This window comes from Trachurus trachurus (genome assembly GCF_905171665.1).
Source record: "Trachurus trachurus genome assembly, chromosome: 17".
Taxonomy (NCBI): Eukaryota; Metazoa; Chordata; class Actinopteri; order Carangiformes; family Carangidae; genus Trachurus; species Trachurus trachurus.
Window position 1 is genome coordinate 32,174,632 of NC_139900.1, and position 13,653 is coordinate 32,188,284.

The window sequence follows — 13,653 nt, forward strand, 5'->3', positions numbered from 1 at the left end:
TGGACAATTTTGATTACAGACTGAAAACCATACACGCCTGAGACGCAGCATTACATCGCCTGTGACAGTGACTTTCCACAGCTCTCTAACGTCGAGGCTATCAGTGAAATGGTGATGCCATGTGTTAAAAGTTTTTGTCTCTTTCAGTAGTTTTTCACTTTCCAAATAAATAAAACACTGTGTTGTATTTCATCTTCTCAAATTACGGGAGAGAAACATGAATCAGTTTTGCCCTGATGTTTGGCACAGCTACATAATCCACAGACAACTAAAATAACATAAACTCTATTTTGGTCTATTTGGTTAAATGGGAATTACTGTATCTAAGAATTAGTCACAACTTCACATTTTTTCAAAACTATATATAATATATTTCTTTCACAGAAAGAATCAGTACATGCAAGAATAAAAATATGACACAGAGAGACAAAGACAAACTGTATGTAAGGACCTAAACACACACGCACATATTAACTTTACTTAGCAGCATTAAAGTAAGGGAAGTCTTGATAGTTTCAGTGATGCTGCTTGTTGTTTAGTTTGGGGAACAATAAGCCACAGCTGAGAATCATCACATGCACAGGTTTTGGTCATTATTTTACTGCAACTGCAAATAGTTCAGAGCTTATATGATACAGCTTGGTTTGTGGTTTATTTGCCTTTTGTGGAAGCAACAGAATTAACTTCTATCTGATCAAATATCAAATAAAAGAGTTCTATATTTGTGTAAATGAAACCAAAATTTAAAAAAAGGTTGGAATATCCCTTTTTATAGTATAAATAACAGTTTTCCCCACACCCAGTCACATGAGACAATGCTAATACTGATAAAAACAAGGAGAACATGCTTCATATTTCTCAACAGGACACAAGTGCTGACCTCTCAGATTCATTTACAGCTATCTCACCATCGCTGACTAACGTGGTGTTTCTTTTCTTGTCTTTGGTCATTCAAAGCGTTGTTGCTCTTAAGAAAAAAGCTTCCAGTGTTCACCAGGTGTTTCATGAAATGTGCCGACTGTGTAATTTCTTGATTTGCCGATGTGCGTTGGATGTGGCTCATGTCTACTCTCAGGTAAAATTAGTAATTTAAACCAGATATTAACTTGTTAGCTTAAAGAATTTGTGAACATGTAAACACATCACAGCAGTAATAACTACATTCACTCAGGTGCAAGTGCATTCTTACCAAAACATCAGAAACATATTAGCACTATAAAACAAATACTCATCCACACAATGATAATGTTAGTTCTCAGATATACACATACATACTAATAATGTTGAGGAGGAGAATGCATGCTGTTGAGTGTTGAATTGTGTAAATTGCTCACACATGTTGTCACTTGTGTGGCAAAAAGGAGTGATTATTTAACATTAAAGAAAATGTGACATTTTCATTGTTTGCCCCACAGACTTGAAAGCATTGGCAGTGCTGTACTATTCTCAACAAAAGTAACTACTCAGAACACAGAAAAAAAAAGATCACCAATATGGTGTTTGTCATTTAGCCGACAGTTCTCCCTTCCTACAACAGTACATGAAAACTCTTTTCGTCAATGCTATAGATATCAACATTGCTGTCATCATCACCACCATAACAGTTCATACGGGTGATGCTTCGTCATGTCAACATCTTCTCAACTGTTCCAGTTGATTAAGACAGAGACTGGCTCTTCTTAGCATCACAGCTCTAAACACGAGGCCATTAGGTCTGCCACTGGAGTCCATAGGCAGGTCAGACTAGTTTACAGCTCCTCATGTCTTTAAGTTCCTGTATTTGTTCTTCTGCCTGTTTAAATTTAAGACTTAGGACTTAAGACGAGAACCAGGCATCACTATTTGCAGGTGTGCACGTCGTAGACTCTCACACACTCCTGACAGCTGACGTAGCAGCACCAGTGGAAAATGCAGTGGCACTTCTCCTTCCGCTTCTCAGTCCGGGTGTTGTGACCTCTTCCACAGCACAGAAGGTCGCATCCATCGATGCCGTGGGACGTTAGGTTGCAGATGCGATCGCGAGTGCCAAAGGAGCCGGTCTCAGGATTAGGGTCACAGAAGTTAGGTGAGCTTTCATAATAAACCAGGTCGCGCTCTGTGGGGGGTTTGAAGTAGTTGTACTTGGGTCTCAGAGTCTCCACCCATCCTCGGGACTCTTTATGTTTCTCCACTACCATCTCAGATGCGCTGTCATACTTATCCTTCATGTAGTCACCAATAACTCGGAAGTCAGGCTGAGACCACCAGCACGTCTTGACCTCACAGCTCCCCGAAAGACCATGGCACTTACACTTCAGGAACATGTTGTCGTTGAGGGACTACGGATAAAGGAAAATAAAAACATTTGTCAATTCAACATCTGAAATTAGACATTGTCATTACACAATCAGAGATGAGCTTTCGTAAACTAACCAATCGTCCTGCCTCGTTGTTATGGCGGTTCATGGCTGAGCGTGCATCAGGGCGATTCTCCCTCGCATCAGCAAACTCCCGTGACACCATGCTCCCAAACTCCACGTCCTCGCTACAGCCGCCCCACTTCCATCCCTCACCAGGGGGGCCCTTGTGGCGTGTGTCACACCCGCAGATGGTGGCGGAGCCCTCAGCGCAGGCACGGGTCACTGCAAACGCCACTCCCGCCGAGGCAATGGCATGAACAAATGCTGACTCTCGAGTGGCTGAAAAGAGAAAATATTATTCGAAAAATGCACTTTCATACAAACAAACATAGGAAAAGAAATGTCATTGATGATAATGAGTATTTTTGTGATCAAATTTATAGAAATTCTTGCAGAATGTGGGTCACCACCTGTTAATATGTATAGTAGTATATAAAACAGGTGGTGGTACATGTACAGTATATGGACATCTGCTTGTATAATTGCATAAGCAAGTATTTTACAACAACACAACTATACATAGCCTACTATGGTGTAAGTAATGAGTCCTGGTTGAACACATTATTTAGGTTGTATCTACCAAGGTGTACCAGTGCGTGTGTTCATTCAGCCCAGACATCAATCGTCCTGTCTATGAATAAGACCCGAAAGGCCTCTATGTCTCTGTCTGACATAGCTAACTGATGACTCAGAGGGATCAGGATCTTCCAGAGAGATGAGAGGAAGAGACGTGTTTGACAGGGCTATAATTAAGAGACTCAATTAAGCTTTTGAAAGGTAAGGAAATGGCTTCACACTCAGGGGACAAGTCACAGATACAACACAGAGATGGGGCTGTAGTAACCAGATATGAAATCCTGAACAACTGCAAGAGAAGGAAGGATATTGAATGCTTCGGCATTCCCTGTTTTAACAGGACTCATTATGGCAGGAAGGTTGCTTGGAATATATGTACTTGTATGGTCTTGCACAGTCATAAGAGCCAGAGAGAATAAGATCAAGAAAGTGGAAACACCGGGGGTAAACATGAAACAATGAACAATATGAAAGGGAGTCAAGAGATAAACAGAGATGGTTTAAGATCAATAGTTTGGGAGGGTGCATGAATGTGTGTGGGGGACAGAAAGAAAGAAGTGGTGCGTGTGCATGTTTCTGTCTAAAAAAAACTGGAACGACAGAGGGAAAGAAAGAAAAGAAAGAAGGGAGGAGTATAAAGCTAAAGGGAGTAGGAGCACCTCCCTTACAGCAGGTTCCAACCAGTTTGAGGACTAAAGGGCATTAGAAACAATGATGCAAGAGAAAAGGTCTACTGGCATCCACCACCCACTTCATACCACCACTGCATATGCACCAAGTTACCAGTGTTTACACTAATGGTAAATATGATCCTCAGTGCTCCTTCCTTATTGCAACCACCACATGTCATATCACTTGGATATAGTATTATTTTTAGAATCCTGAAAAAACCCTGAAAGCCATAGGATTTAGTCACAGCAGGAAGAAAATGTCTTGAGTGATTAATTACATAATACCATGCATCATCTGCAACCAACCAAGTATGACCTTCATGTTTTAAATTTGTGAGCTATGAGTGAGTTGACGTGAATTTCTGAGGTGTTAGCACTACATCAATCTAATATGTCAAGGTATTTGTAGAATGAATTCCATTTCAGGTACTGATAAGGGGTTATGTAAATATATTTCCTATTGTATTAAGGTGTTTCCCCTGCATATAATCCTATTTGACCATTTGACCCAGGATTTGGGTGTTTATTTAGATTCTTCTGTGATATACAAGATTGCATCATCAACATAGTGTCACCGAATGTTGATTATTTATGAAGTTGATGGAAAATATAAAGAAAGGTGGGCCTACAATAGAACCTTGTTGAACACCATTGCAAACGAGTGGTGCTGCAGAGTGTAGGTGAGGAGAAATAAACATGGAAAAATAAGACATGAAAAGGGCAAATTAAATATTTCCTATTGTCTCTCTGTTTTTGAGTGGCATTACAGAAACTTTTACCTTGAATCTGCAAGGTTTTAGTTTTGAAATCATTTTTTCTATATGTTTACTTGGAGTAAATCACTGCACTCACGGCCAACGTATGCCAAGGTGCCAGGAAACCATAAATAAGTGTACAAAAAAGGAGAGTATCTGCACACCTGGATCACATGCAAGTTTCAGTATGTAATACTTGCACACTTGGATCAGATGCATGTCAGTGTAATATTTGCACACTTCCATCTGATCCAAGTGTGCAGATACTCTCCTTTTTTTCCATGTTCACTAAAGATGAAAACATTATGCAGAACACTAAACATTTGAGTTTTCTCTAAATCTACCTACGCACCATATTGTGAATCTAGTCCAGGACCAGGGCCTACTTTTAACCAGGTGTGTGGTACATACACTGTACATTATTAAATAACTACTGCATGCAACTATATTACCTATCATCAGATCCTTCACATGACATGGTTTTACAGTTTGGGGTTAAATACACCTGGAACCTCTAACCTACAACATACTTCACCTGGAAACACCAGCTCTTCCATTAGTTCCAGTCCTTTTCTTACATTTAAGACCAATTTATGGTATTTCTGGACACTTTTCCTCAATACAACAATACTCTTCCACCAAACCTTTCCAGATCCTGGCAGGCCAAGTGGTCCCTACAACCTGCTGGGGGGTTGAATCCCCTATTGTGCTGCCACTGTCACGCTGTGTTAGTCCCACAAAGGCCCCAGATATTTTATATGAAATTTGCCCTGGCCAGTGATTAGTGGGGACCAAGTTAAGTCATAGCAACAGAGAACTATGCATTGGCTGGACCCCGCTTGTCGGCAGACGGGGAAATCCCTATTCAAATGGTTTAATAAAACAATCTAAAGGGCGTGTGAATGGGGAAAAGCACTTTTTCTCCTGCTTAATCTCATGGTTGCGAAGATATTGTGCTCTGAGCAGTGCCCAGCAGGGAGTGGGGCTAAGGTCCCCCCATCAACTCCATTTACCACACCCCTTCTTTCTTTCTTGCCCAGAGTTAATGATATACTGGTGTGCTAGTTTCCCTCCCCCAGCATGGAGAGACATACGTCTCTTGAAAAGCAGAGACCTCTTAGCTCATCCTAAATAGTTACACTTTCTCATCCTCAGGTCGTAGGTCGTAACCCACATCCCCTGACCTTTTCCCAGTTTGTTCAGATGGGACCTTATGATTAAGGTTGATCTATTACATGGATTTCCTGCTATAGAGAATTTGGTCAAAGCAGAAGCACCTAAAGGGAAGCCAGACCTACTACAGTATTAAAATTAGCAGTTTCCTCCACATGCTTTACAGATTAGATAATGGTTGTTTCCTGTGACCCTCATTTTAGTTAAATGGTTTCAAATAGAATAGTGACGGTACATGTCCAAACCTGCATGGGTGGTAACACCTGTGAAATTATGGATGTCCACTTTTTATAGCAATGTTGCCCTTAATAATTCTATCATATGACTTGTAAACTGAAGACTGATTATACCCATATAGTAGGTAGGTGTTCTGTAAATTCCAAGAATGCCGAAACAGCTTTGGGATCGGCTCTGTGGACTACAAACACCTGTGCAGCTTTCTATTACCTTTCATCACAGGCAGATTCCAGCAGAGCATGTTTTGACACTTTAGTTAATGTAAATTAATGAGTGCTGACGCAGACATAGCCTAGAGGTAGGGCTCATGATTTGGGGTGTGGAGTGAGAGAGAAACATAGAGGATCTGAACATTTGTAAGGGAGCATGAACATGCACAGGAGAAGGAATACGTCCATTTTACAGACAGAAGTAACTAAACACTTTGGCTTATAATGTCAGGTATGACTATGAGAGTGTGCATTTAGGTGGGTGAATCTTTGTTTGTGGTCACGTCTGTTTATGGCCACATCTGGCATGAGCATGTTTATGGACATGTATTTGAAAGGAGGTTGTATAAATGATTAAAGCATTTCCACAAACAGAACTGTAAAACTGTTCTTTTTACTCTAGCCTCATCTCAATCCACAGGATTGTTTTCTATCCTTAAATTGATGTTTTCTATTCTTCCAGTACTTGGCTTAATCCACCTATGTAAAACAAACCGATGCCCTCGGTTAAGGTGAGGGGGACATGGGCAGTGATGGGCTAACTGATAGGAACTAAGCTTATGAAGCCAATAAAGGCACCTACTCTTCCTTTCAGCTTAACCCCCCAAAAAAGGCAGGAGGAAACCGACACACAACAGTCTGAATCGCAGACAAACAGACACCAGTGAGGACAATGGCCCCGTTGCACAGACAAACACCAACATCAATCAAATCCAATGAAATGGAAGCCCTCTCCTACTAAGCCCTATCAAAGGCCTGTGTGCCCCTGAGTCACTCTCCTTGGCCTCTGACAAAGGCACTTAATCCAGCCACTTTGACCTCTCACATTATTAAGGGCCTCAGTGACCTTAATCCAATCAAAATGATTTACTAAAGCCCAGTAGCTGCCTCCTCTTTCCACTCACTACCCCTGCAATTTAGGCCTGGGAGGGGAAGCAATGGGAGTGATGTGGTGGCATTTTGCACCACAAAGGGGCTCAGATTGAGAACCCCCATCGTTAGCCACCTAGCCTCTTCTCTAAACTGGTTTAGGAGTTTATTAAAAGCAATTGCCCCAACTAACCTCCAGCCCCCGCCCCCCTGTTTAAATCAGTCTTCTACAAAGTAGGTGACAGGTTTAGACCCCGACCCTCAACCTCTATGTTCTGCAACCATTCCAATGTATGACAAAAGCTGGAAAAAATCATTATAATTAATGTACTGTGGGGTGTTCTGTAGCCTTAACTTACATGGACCTGGAAATTGTAATGCATCGTCAGAAAATCTAGTGGGAAAATACATTTTGGAAAGCTCTGAATCTCAGCTAAAATCTTGCATAGGGTGCTTCAGGGGGAAGTACATAAGGATGATCACAGGGGATTTCCTCCTAAAGAAAACTCCAACAAGACATAACTCACTCTTCTTAATTGTGTACATTATTTCATGCATAGTCTGCTCAGAGCCTGTTCCCTCCAAAGTCTATTTAAACAAGGATTCAAATGAGCATAATAAATGATGCATCCAGGGAATGCAGCTTTGCTCTGCAAGACACAGACAACACTGGATTGTTAATGGAAAAGTTAATCAGCACAAATATACAATAAGCGACTTTCATTTTTTAGCTGTTTTGAAGACTTAAGAGCTTCTAAGAAAGTAGGAGGGGTATATCAACCAGGGACATAGAAACACACTTTGGTGACAGTGACAAATCACAACACTAGAGGTTTTGTGGTGAGGCTTGAAACTACCTGATCATGGGGCTGACGCTCACTGACAAGGTTATTTCCATAACAGAGATAAAGCAGGAAAAGAGCTCTTATGTGTGCCACATAATTACTGTATACAGTTATTTGCTGGTGTTTGTACCTTTGTCTAACACTGGCCCAAAAATGGCCAGATTGTCATTGATGGTGGTGCAGTTCCAGCGTCGGCCTCTGAACTGGTGCTGGCACTCCTGGATGCCAATCTTCACCCCCTCGGCCACGCTGGGCATGATTTCAACGTAGTTCCGGCAGAAACGCAGCTGTTTGGGCACCAGACCTGGGATGCTGCCACACAGAATGGGTTGAGTACCCAGTGATGAGTAGTGGTGGCCCACTGCTAGTGACCTGCAGGAGAGGGGAAGTCAGAACGTCAGTGCTTTTTTTCATGATTGCATCCTACCTTGCTATCTTTATCTATTGCTCTACCACCAGTGAAGTTACAGTAAAGACTTATTTCCCCTCTGAGGTGCATGGTAATTTTACGTCTGTGTATTTTTGATTGTGTGTGTTTATTTACTGTATCAGATGCTACCATTAGGCGTCCATCCTTTATCCCTTCAACTACCCTTTCTGCAGACACCTGGCCTTTGTGTGTATTGAAATTGCAGCCCTGCTGCCTCAGAAGCAGGCAATGTTTCTGTCTGAGATGAAAGTCCACGATGCATCTAGAGGTCTTCATAGACCTTAAGCTGACAACTTGGAAAACTACACCTTGTTATTAACTGTCCGCACACTTAACAGGCCTTCAGCTTAGGGTAATAAGAGTGCAAACCCTACACTGAAACTTCAGAGAGTGTATTAAGTGTTACACTGAACCCAACCCCCCTTTTCCTTTGAGGAAGGTACAACAAGTGCAAACTTGGTTCACTGATTACATCTCTCTGTCTCACTGCCTTTATTGCTTTCTCTCTGTTTTTCTCTGTCTTCATATTCTGTCTTCTCTCAATTAGGACTTTTACTAACTATTAATCGCAGTTAGTATCTATCTATCTATCTATCTATCTATCTATCTATCTATCTATCTATCTATCTATCTATCTATCTATCTATCTATCTATCTATCTATCTATCTATCTATCTATCTATAAAATATGTTGTAGTTGTAGTTCAGATAAAAGTAACCCAGATTGTTGTGTAATTCTATGACCTGCTGACCTGATCTGCTCAGTTTTCATTGAAATGTCACCAAAATCAATATTTTGACAAAGTGATTATTTAATAGCACGGTTCCTATTATGTTTGGCAAATGCCCTGCAGAGTAGCTACAAAGTAGCTTGTTGGCAATCCAGACAAGTCCTCATTTCACATCACTTGTCTAATAAAGAAGGAACACTGGCAGCAGTAGTCTGATGATCTGCCCTTGAGTGATCTGGGCTTGATAACAGTTACTGTAGCTTTTGTGCGAAGTCGGAGCCAGGAGGAGGGGCTCAGTCTTTTGCTACTCACTTAGCTCACTATCTGTTGACCTGTTCGCTGTTGTTCCAAGACTAATCACTGATCACAACAGGATTACCAAAACTCCTGACACTAGCCTCAGGCATGCTGTCTTTAAAAGCTCACAATGCAAGAAAAGATCTCCTCAGCAAAATGACCCCTGGCTAACATCTTCTTATGGTATCCAATCCATGCTGACCTTGAATACCTCAATTATGTCCTGAAATTCAAAGGCTGATTTATTTCTAAGATTGCACTTTAATGTTGTCTGTCAGGTGTCAAGGTGTGTGTGTGTGTGTGTGTGTGTGTGTGTGTGTGTGTGTGTGTGTGTGTGTGTGTGTGTGTCTGAGCCATCAGCTGAACTTGTAAGTGAACTATACTTTCGTATCCCCAAGCGAATGTCAGAGCTATGTGTCACGCCGGATTGAACAGAACTTCTTGCCTAATTTCTACAGAAAAGTCTTCTCTAGTTAATCATAAATGACATGTCTAGTGAGCCAGCAGTGGCAAGTTGAAAGTTACTTCAAAGTAAATCACATATTGTCTGCAGTTTGTCTGCAGCATCCACCAATAAACGAGCACTCACGTTGCAAATTGACCTCTCTTTGGCCCTTGTCAGTCCATACATCCTGAAGCACATAATTCCCAGTCGAAACCTGAGTCCACATCATAAACTACCTCAAATCCATACAACAAACAGGACAGATGTGCTATGTGCAACAGCTGATCAGGGGTTCATCATCATGTTTTTTATAAGCAGTGTTGACTTATTATTCTAGTCTTGAACTTTCTCTGCTTTGTCTCTCTATCTTCTCTGCAGAAGATAAAAACGTGGCATCTCTGACTTTTCCATCATCCTTTGATTTAGCAAAAGTTCAAATGCATTCTCAGTGGCAGCAGCAGCAACCAGCTCTTACTGATGCACAAACATGTGAAAAAACCCTGGGTTTTGTCACCGGAGGTTACTCCTGGTCAGAGTCTTTTATGTGCCACGTCAGGACTGCACCTTATTTGCGTGCACTGCTGCCAGGTCATCCTGAAACGAATCACACAAAACCATCATGATGAGTCAATGTGCTGTGGTCGCTCCAATCATGCATGTCTCTGTGTCTGTCTCAGTGGGGCTGAGTAATCCATACCACCTCTTCCTGTGTTAGGAAATGGCCCAAGAGGAGAGGTAGGGCATGTTCCACCAGGGATGATTTATGATTTTTTTAAAGGAGCATTTGCAAACAATTGCAATAAATGTTCACCACTTGTATTTCTTGTGTGTTATGTGTTTGGATTTTAGGTATCTAGTGCGGCCAAAATCCTCATGTCTCCTCAGACAAGCTGCCCCTCCAGAGAAACTGATGTTCAGTGTAATTGGAAAGGAATCAGAGCATTTGTGTTGTCAAATGAGCACTTTAGTTAAACTGTTACAAATAAATACTTACGCAAAAACATATATCACATTCATTTTTTTTTGTTTCTGTTCAGACTTTCCCCCTCTCATCTAAGTGTATCCAGCACAGGTTTAATGCATATTTCAGCAAGCCCAAGCAGGGTACCTTAGAATTACCACTTTACTTGTGGGCCCTGGGGCCTTGGAGCCGACTTTGACATCAAGAGAATATGTTTGGGAAAAGGAATGTGCGGCAAGCTTTCACCTCCAGGTATTTATCTTCTAAGGTGGGGTGGACTAGGGAAGGGGGTGGTAGGGTGGCGTCTGCAGCCAGGCTATGTCATGGCAGGTCGAGAAGAGACAGACATGAACCTGTCTTGATGCCGATCCGTATCCCCACAGAGTGTGATGCAGCTCCTGTGGCCACTTGGAGCCAAGTTCAGCAGCTTCTGTCAGCAAAACATCCACTCATTTACTTTTCACTTAAACGATAGCTCTCAGATTGATGACACGCTCTTTGCAAATGGAGCGACAATGCAGGCACATTGAGTGCAATCCAAAAGGAACAGCGTTATTTGACTTGGGATGAGTTGCCATGAGACATCAGAAGTCTTGCAAAAAAATGAAAAAAAAAAACACTTCAGTATTACTCAGAGCTTAAAGGTGACTTCATGTGCTACTTGAGCAGTGAAAGATCGTTTGTATTGGTATAAATGACACAGCAAAGGTTTTCTTCTCATGTTTACTTGGCACACTTCAATCAATGACCTGACCCACCCGCCAAAATCAAACCATCAACACATAACTTAGGTCTCGAGTTGCTGCAGGGTTTCTGTTATGACAGAATGGAAACCTCTCTCCTATTGTGCCATTCATAACAGGCTGCACAAAAAAAGAAATGAAAAAAACCTGTCATGGATGTGAACTGATTGAAATTGAACTTGTACTTGCATCCAACAAAAAGCATGCTCATATCAGCCTATTAAATATATATATTATATACTGAAGATCAAGTAGGCTGGACAAGAGCTAACACTGAGTGTAAACACACTGACTCTTAGAACCAAGAGTCTTCTCATTTGTCTGTTGTTGTTTTGTTTTTTTTGGATCTCTCAGTCCAGAGGACCTGCTGTTACATCAGGATTTCCTTCCAGCTGAGCATGTAATTAGTTTCAAATCAGTAATACCACCAGGGGACCCATTAAGAGGAGCAGATTAGGATACAACCCAATATCTAAGCAACACCAAATGGTGAATGATTTATTGAAATATAGGCACTGTGTATTAGTTCACTACTATAAAGGCATTTGTGATCAATGTGATCAACCTTCAACATTGTAAAACCAGACCAAACAAGATGTGACAGCTTATTTGCCAGAAACAGGAAATGTCCATGAATTGTGACAATATTCGACATGTCCTTAATTTCCTAAATAGGACTTTTATTTATACAGTCCTTTTCTCAGTGTGAAATGCAATGTGATAAGGGACTTTAATTTCTGACACTATCTGGAAAGAAAACTGAAGAAAATGTTGAAGAAAAAAAAAGTGGTGAACTGAGATATGACAATACACAGGCTACTGCTTTTCAAACTAAATTTGGTTACTGTCTATATTGCCTTGAGTCAAGGAAATGAAGGAAGTGTCCCAAGAGAAGAAAAATGTAATTATTCCAATTCAGATGTTGCACTGACCACCCTCCATTAATAATTTACCTGACATGAAGGACACATTATAGTTAGCTCCATGATAAAACATCTCACGCACAAACGATAATAAACTGAAATATATATATTTTTTATATTTCATCTATGTTCTGTGCCACATTGACCTCCCCTCCCATCCTACACACACGCTTGGACCAGCGTGCACACGCAATATACACTTGTAAACACACAAACTTTGCACCTGCTGCACTGCTCTGAATATGAAAATTGCACTTATTGTTCCTGCAGCAAATGCTGCTCTGATTTTAAATAAAAAAGCATAACAGATGGTGACTTTTAGAAATTATGTGATTTTCGCCATTAGTTGTGGACTGTCTGCAGCTGGAATCTTTACAAGAGTTTGAAGGAAAAAAAGAAAAAGAAATACGTCAACAGCGCACGTATTTCCCCTGCTCAATTCAGTCAGTTAACACACACACACACAAACACACACACACACACACACATACACACACACACACACACACACACACGCACACACACACACACACACAGACATACACACACACATACACACACACACGCCAGGCGTCTCGAAATCAAAGCTGGAACAGCTTCACCGAAATGCTCCGCTGCTGTCAGAAACCAAAATACAACTAAACCCGCTCGAGCTGACACACAGAAGCTTCTCAACATTCAGAAAAAAAAGTGCCCAGGATATAATGAAAATAAAAACTTACCACCAGATGGGATAACTTGCCATGACATGCGTGAGCCCACAGAGCGACAGGAAACATCCAAGGTATATCATCCTTAAAGTTTCGCAAAACATCTCCAGCAGAATGCCTACATGCGCGCTCATACGCGCACAGGGATTTGAACTGCAGAGCCAAAAAAAAAAAAAGAAAAAAAAAGAAAAGAAAGAGATAAAGAAAGAGGGAAAAACCCGAGTCTGCACCGGTGGATTTTTTATTCCTATCCCCCAGAAACACTGAGGGACAGTCTCTGTGTCGCGTCTGCTCGTGGCAGGATCCAAATATTAAAAGTTAAAAGCAGCTCCTGGCTTTTTTTTAAGGACCCAATCAGCAGGTATTGCCAAAGGGGGAATTCTGATGATATGTTCCCTCTGTTGCCTAGTCAGGCAGTTTGAACTCAGACAATTTTAAGATGTGTTTTAGTGCTCACTGAGAATTGGTCGCATTAGCATGCAGTGTGTGTGTGATATATAATGTTTAAAGGAGAGAGAGGGAGGGTCTCAGGGGTTTTAAATAGACATCGGAACCCCTGTGGATTGCGTAGCTATAACAACCTGTCCGGATTTCACTCCCTGGCTTGAAGCTTCTAAAATGCAGAAATAAATATGTGTGAATTGCTTGAGACCATTATGAAGGTCTCCAGTCTTTTAT

General features: G+C 41.3%; 1 protein-coding gene across 1 annotated transcript; it reads right to left on the reverse strand.

Moving 5' to 3' along the window:
- Positions 1–1,838: 1,838 nt before the first annotated feature.
- wnt3a (wingless-type MMTV integration site family, member 3A) lies at positions 1,839–13,109 on the reverse strand (the record flags this gene model as incomplete). Its single annotated transcript, XM_083991004.1, has 4 exons — positions 1,839–2,318; positions 2,413–2,678; positions 7,866–8,107; positions 12,988–13,109. 4 exons carry the CDS (start codon positions 13,107–13,109, stop codon positions 1,839–1,841), a joined length of 1,110 nt encoding a protein of 369 aa, XP_083847130.1.
- Between the last annotated feature and the right edge of the window lie 544 nt (positions 13,110–13,653).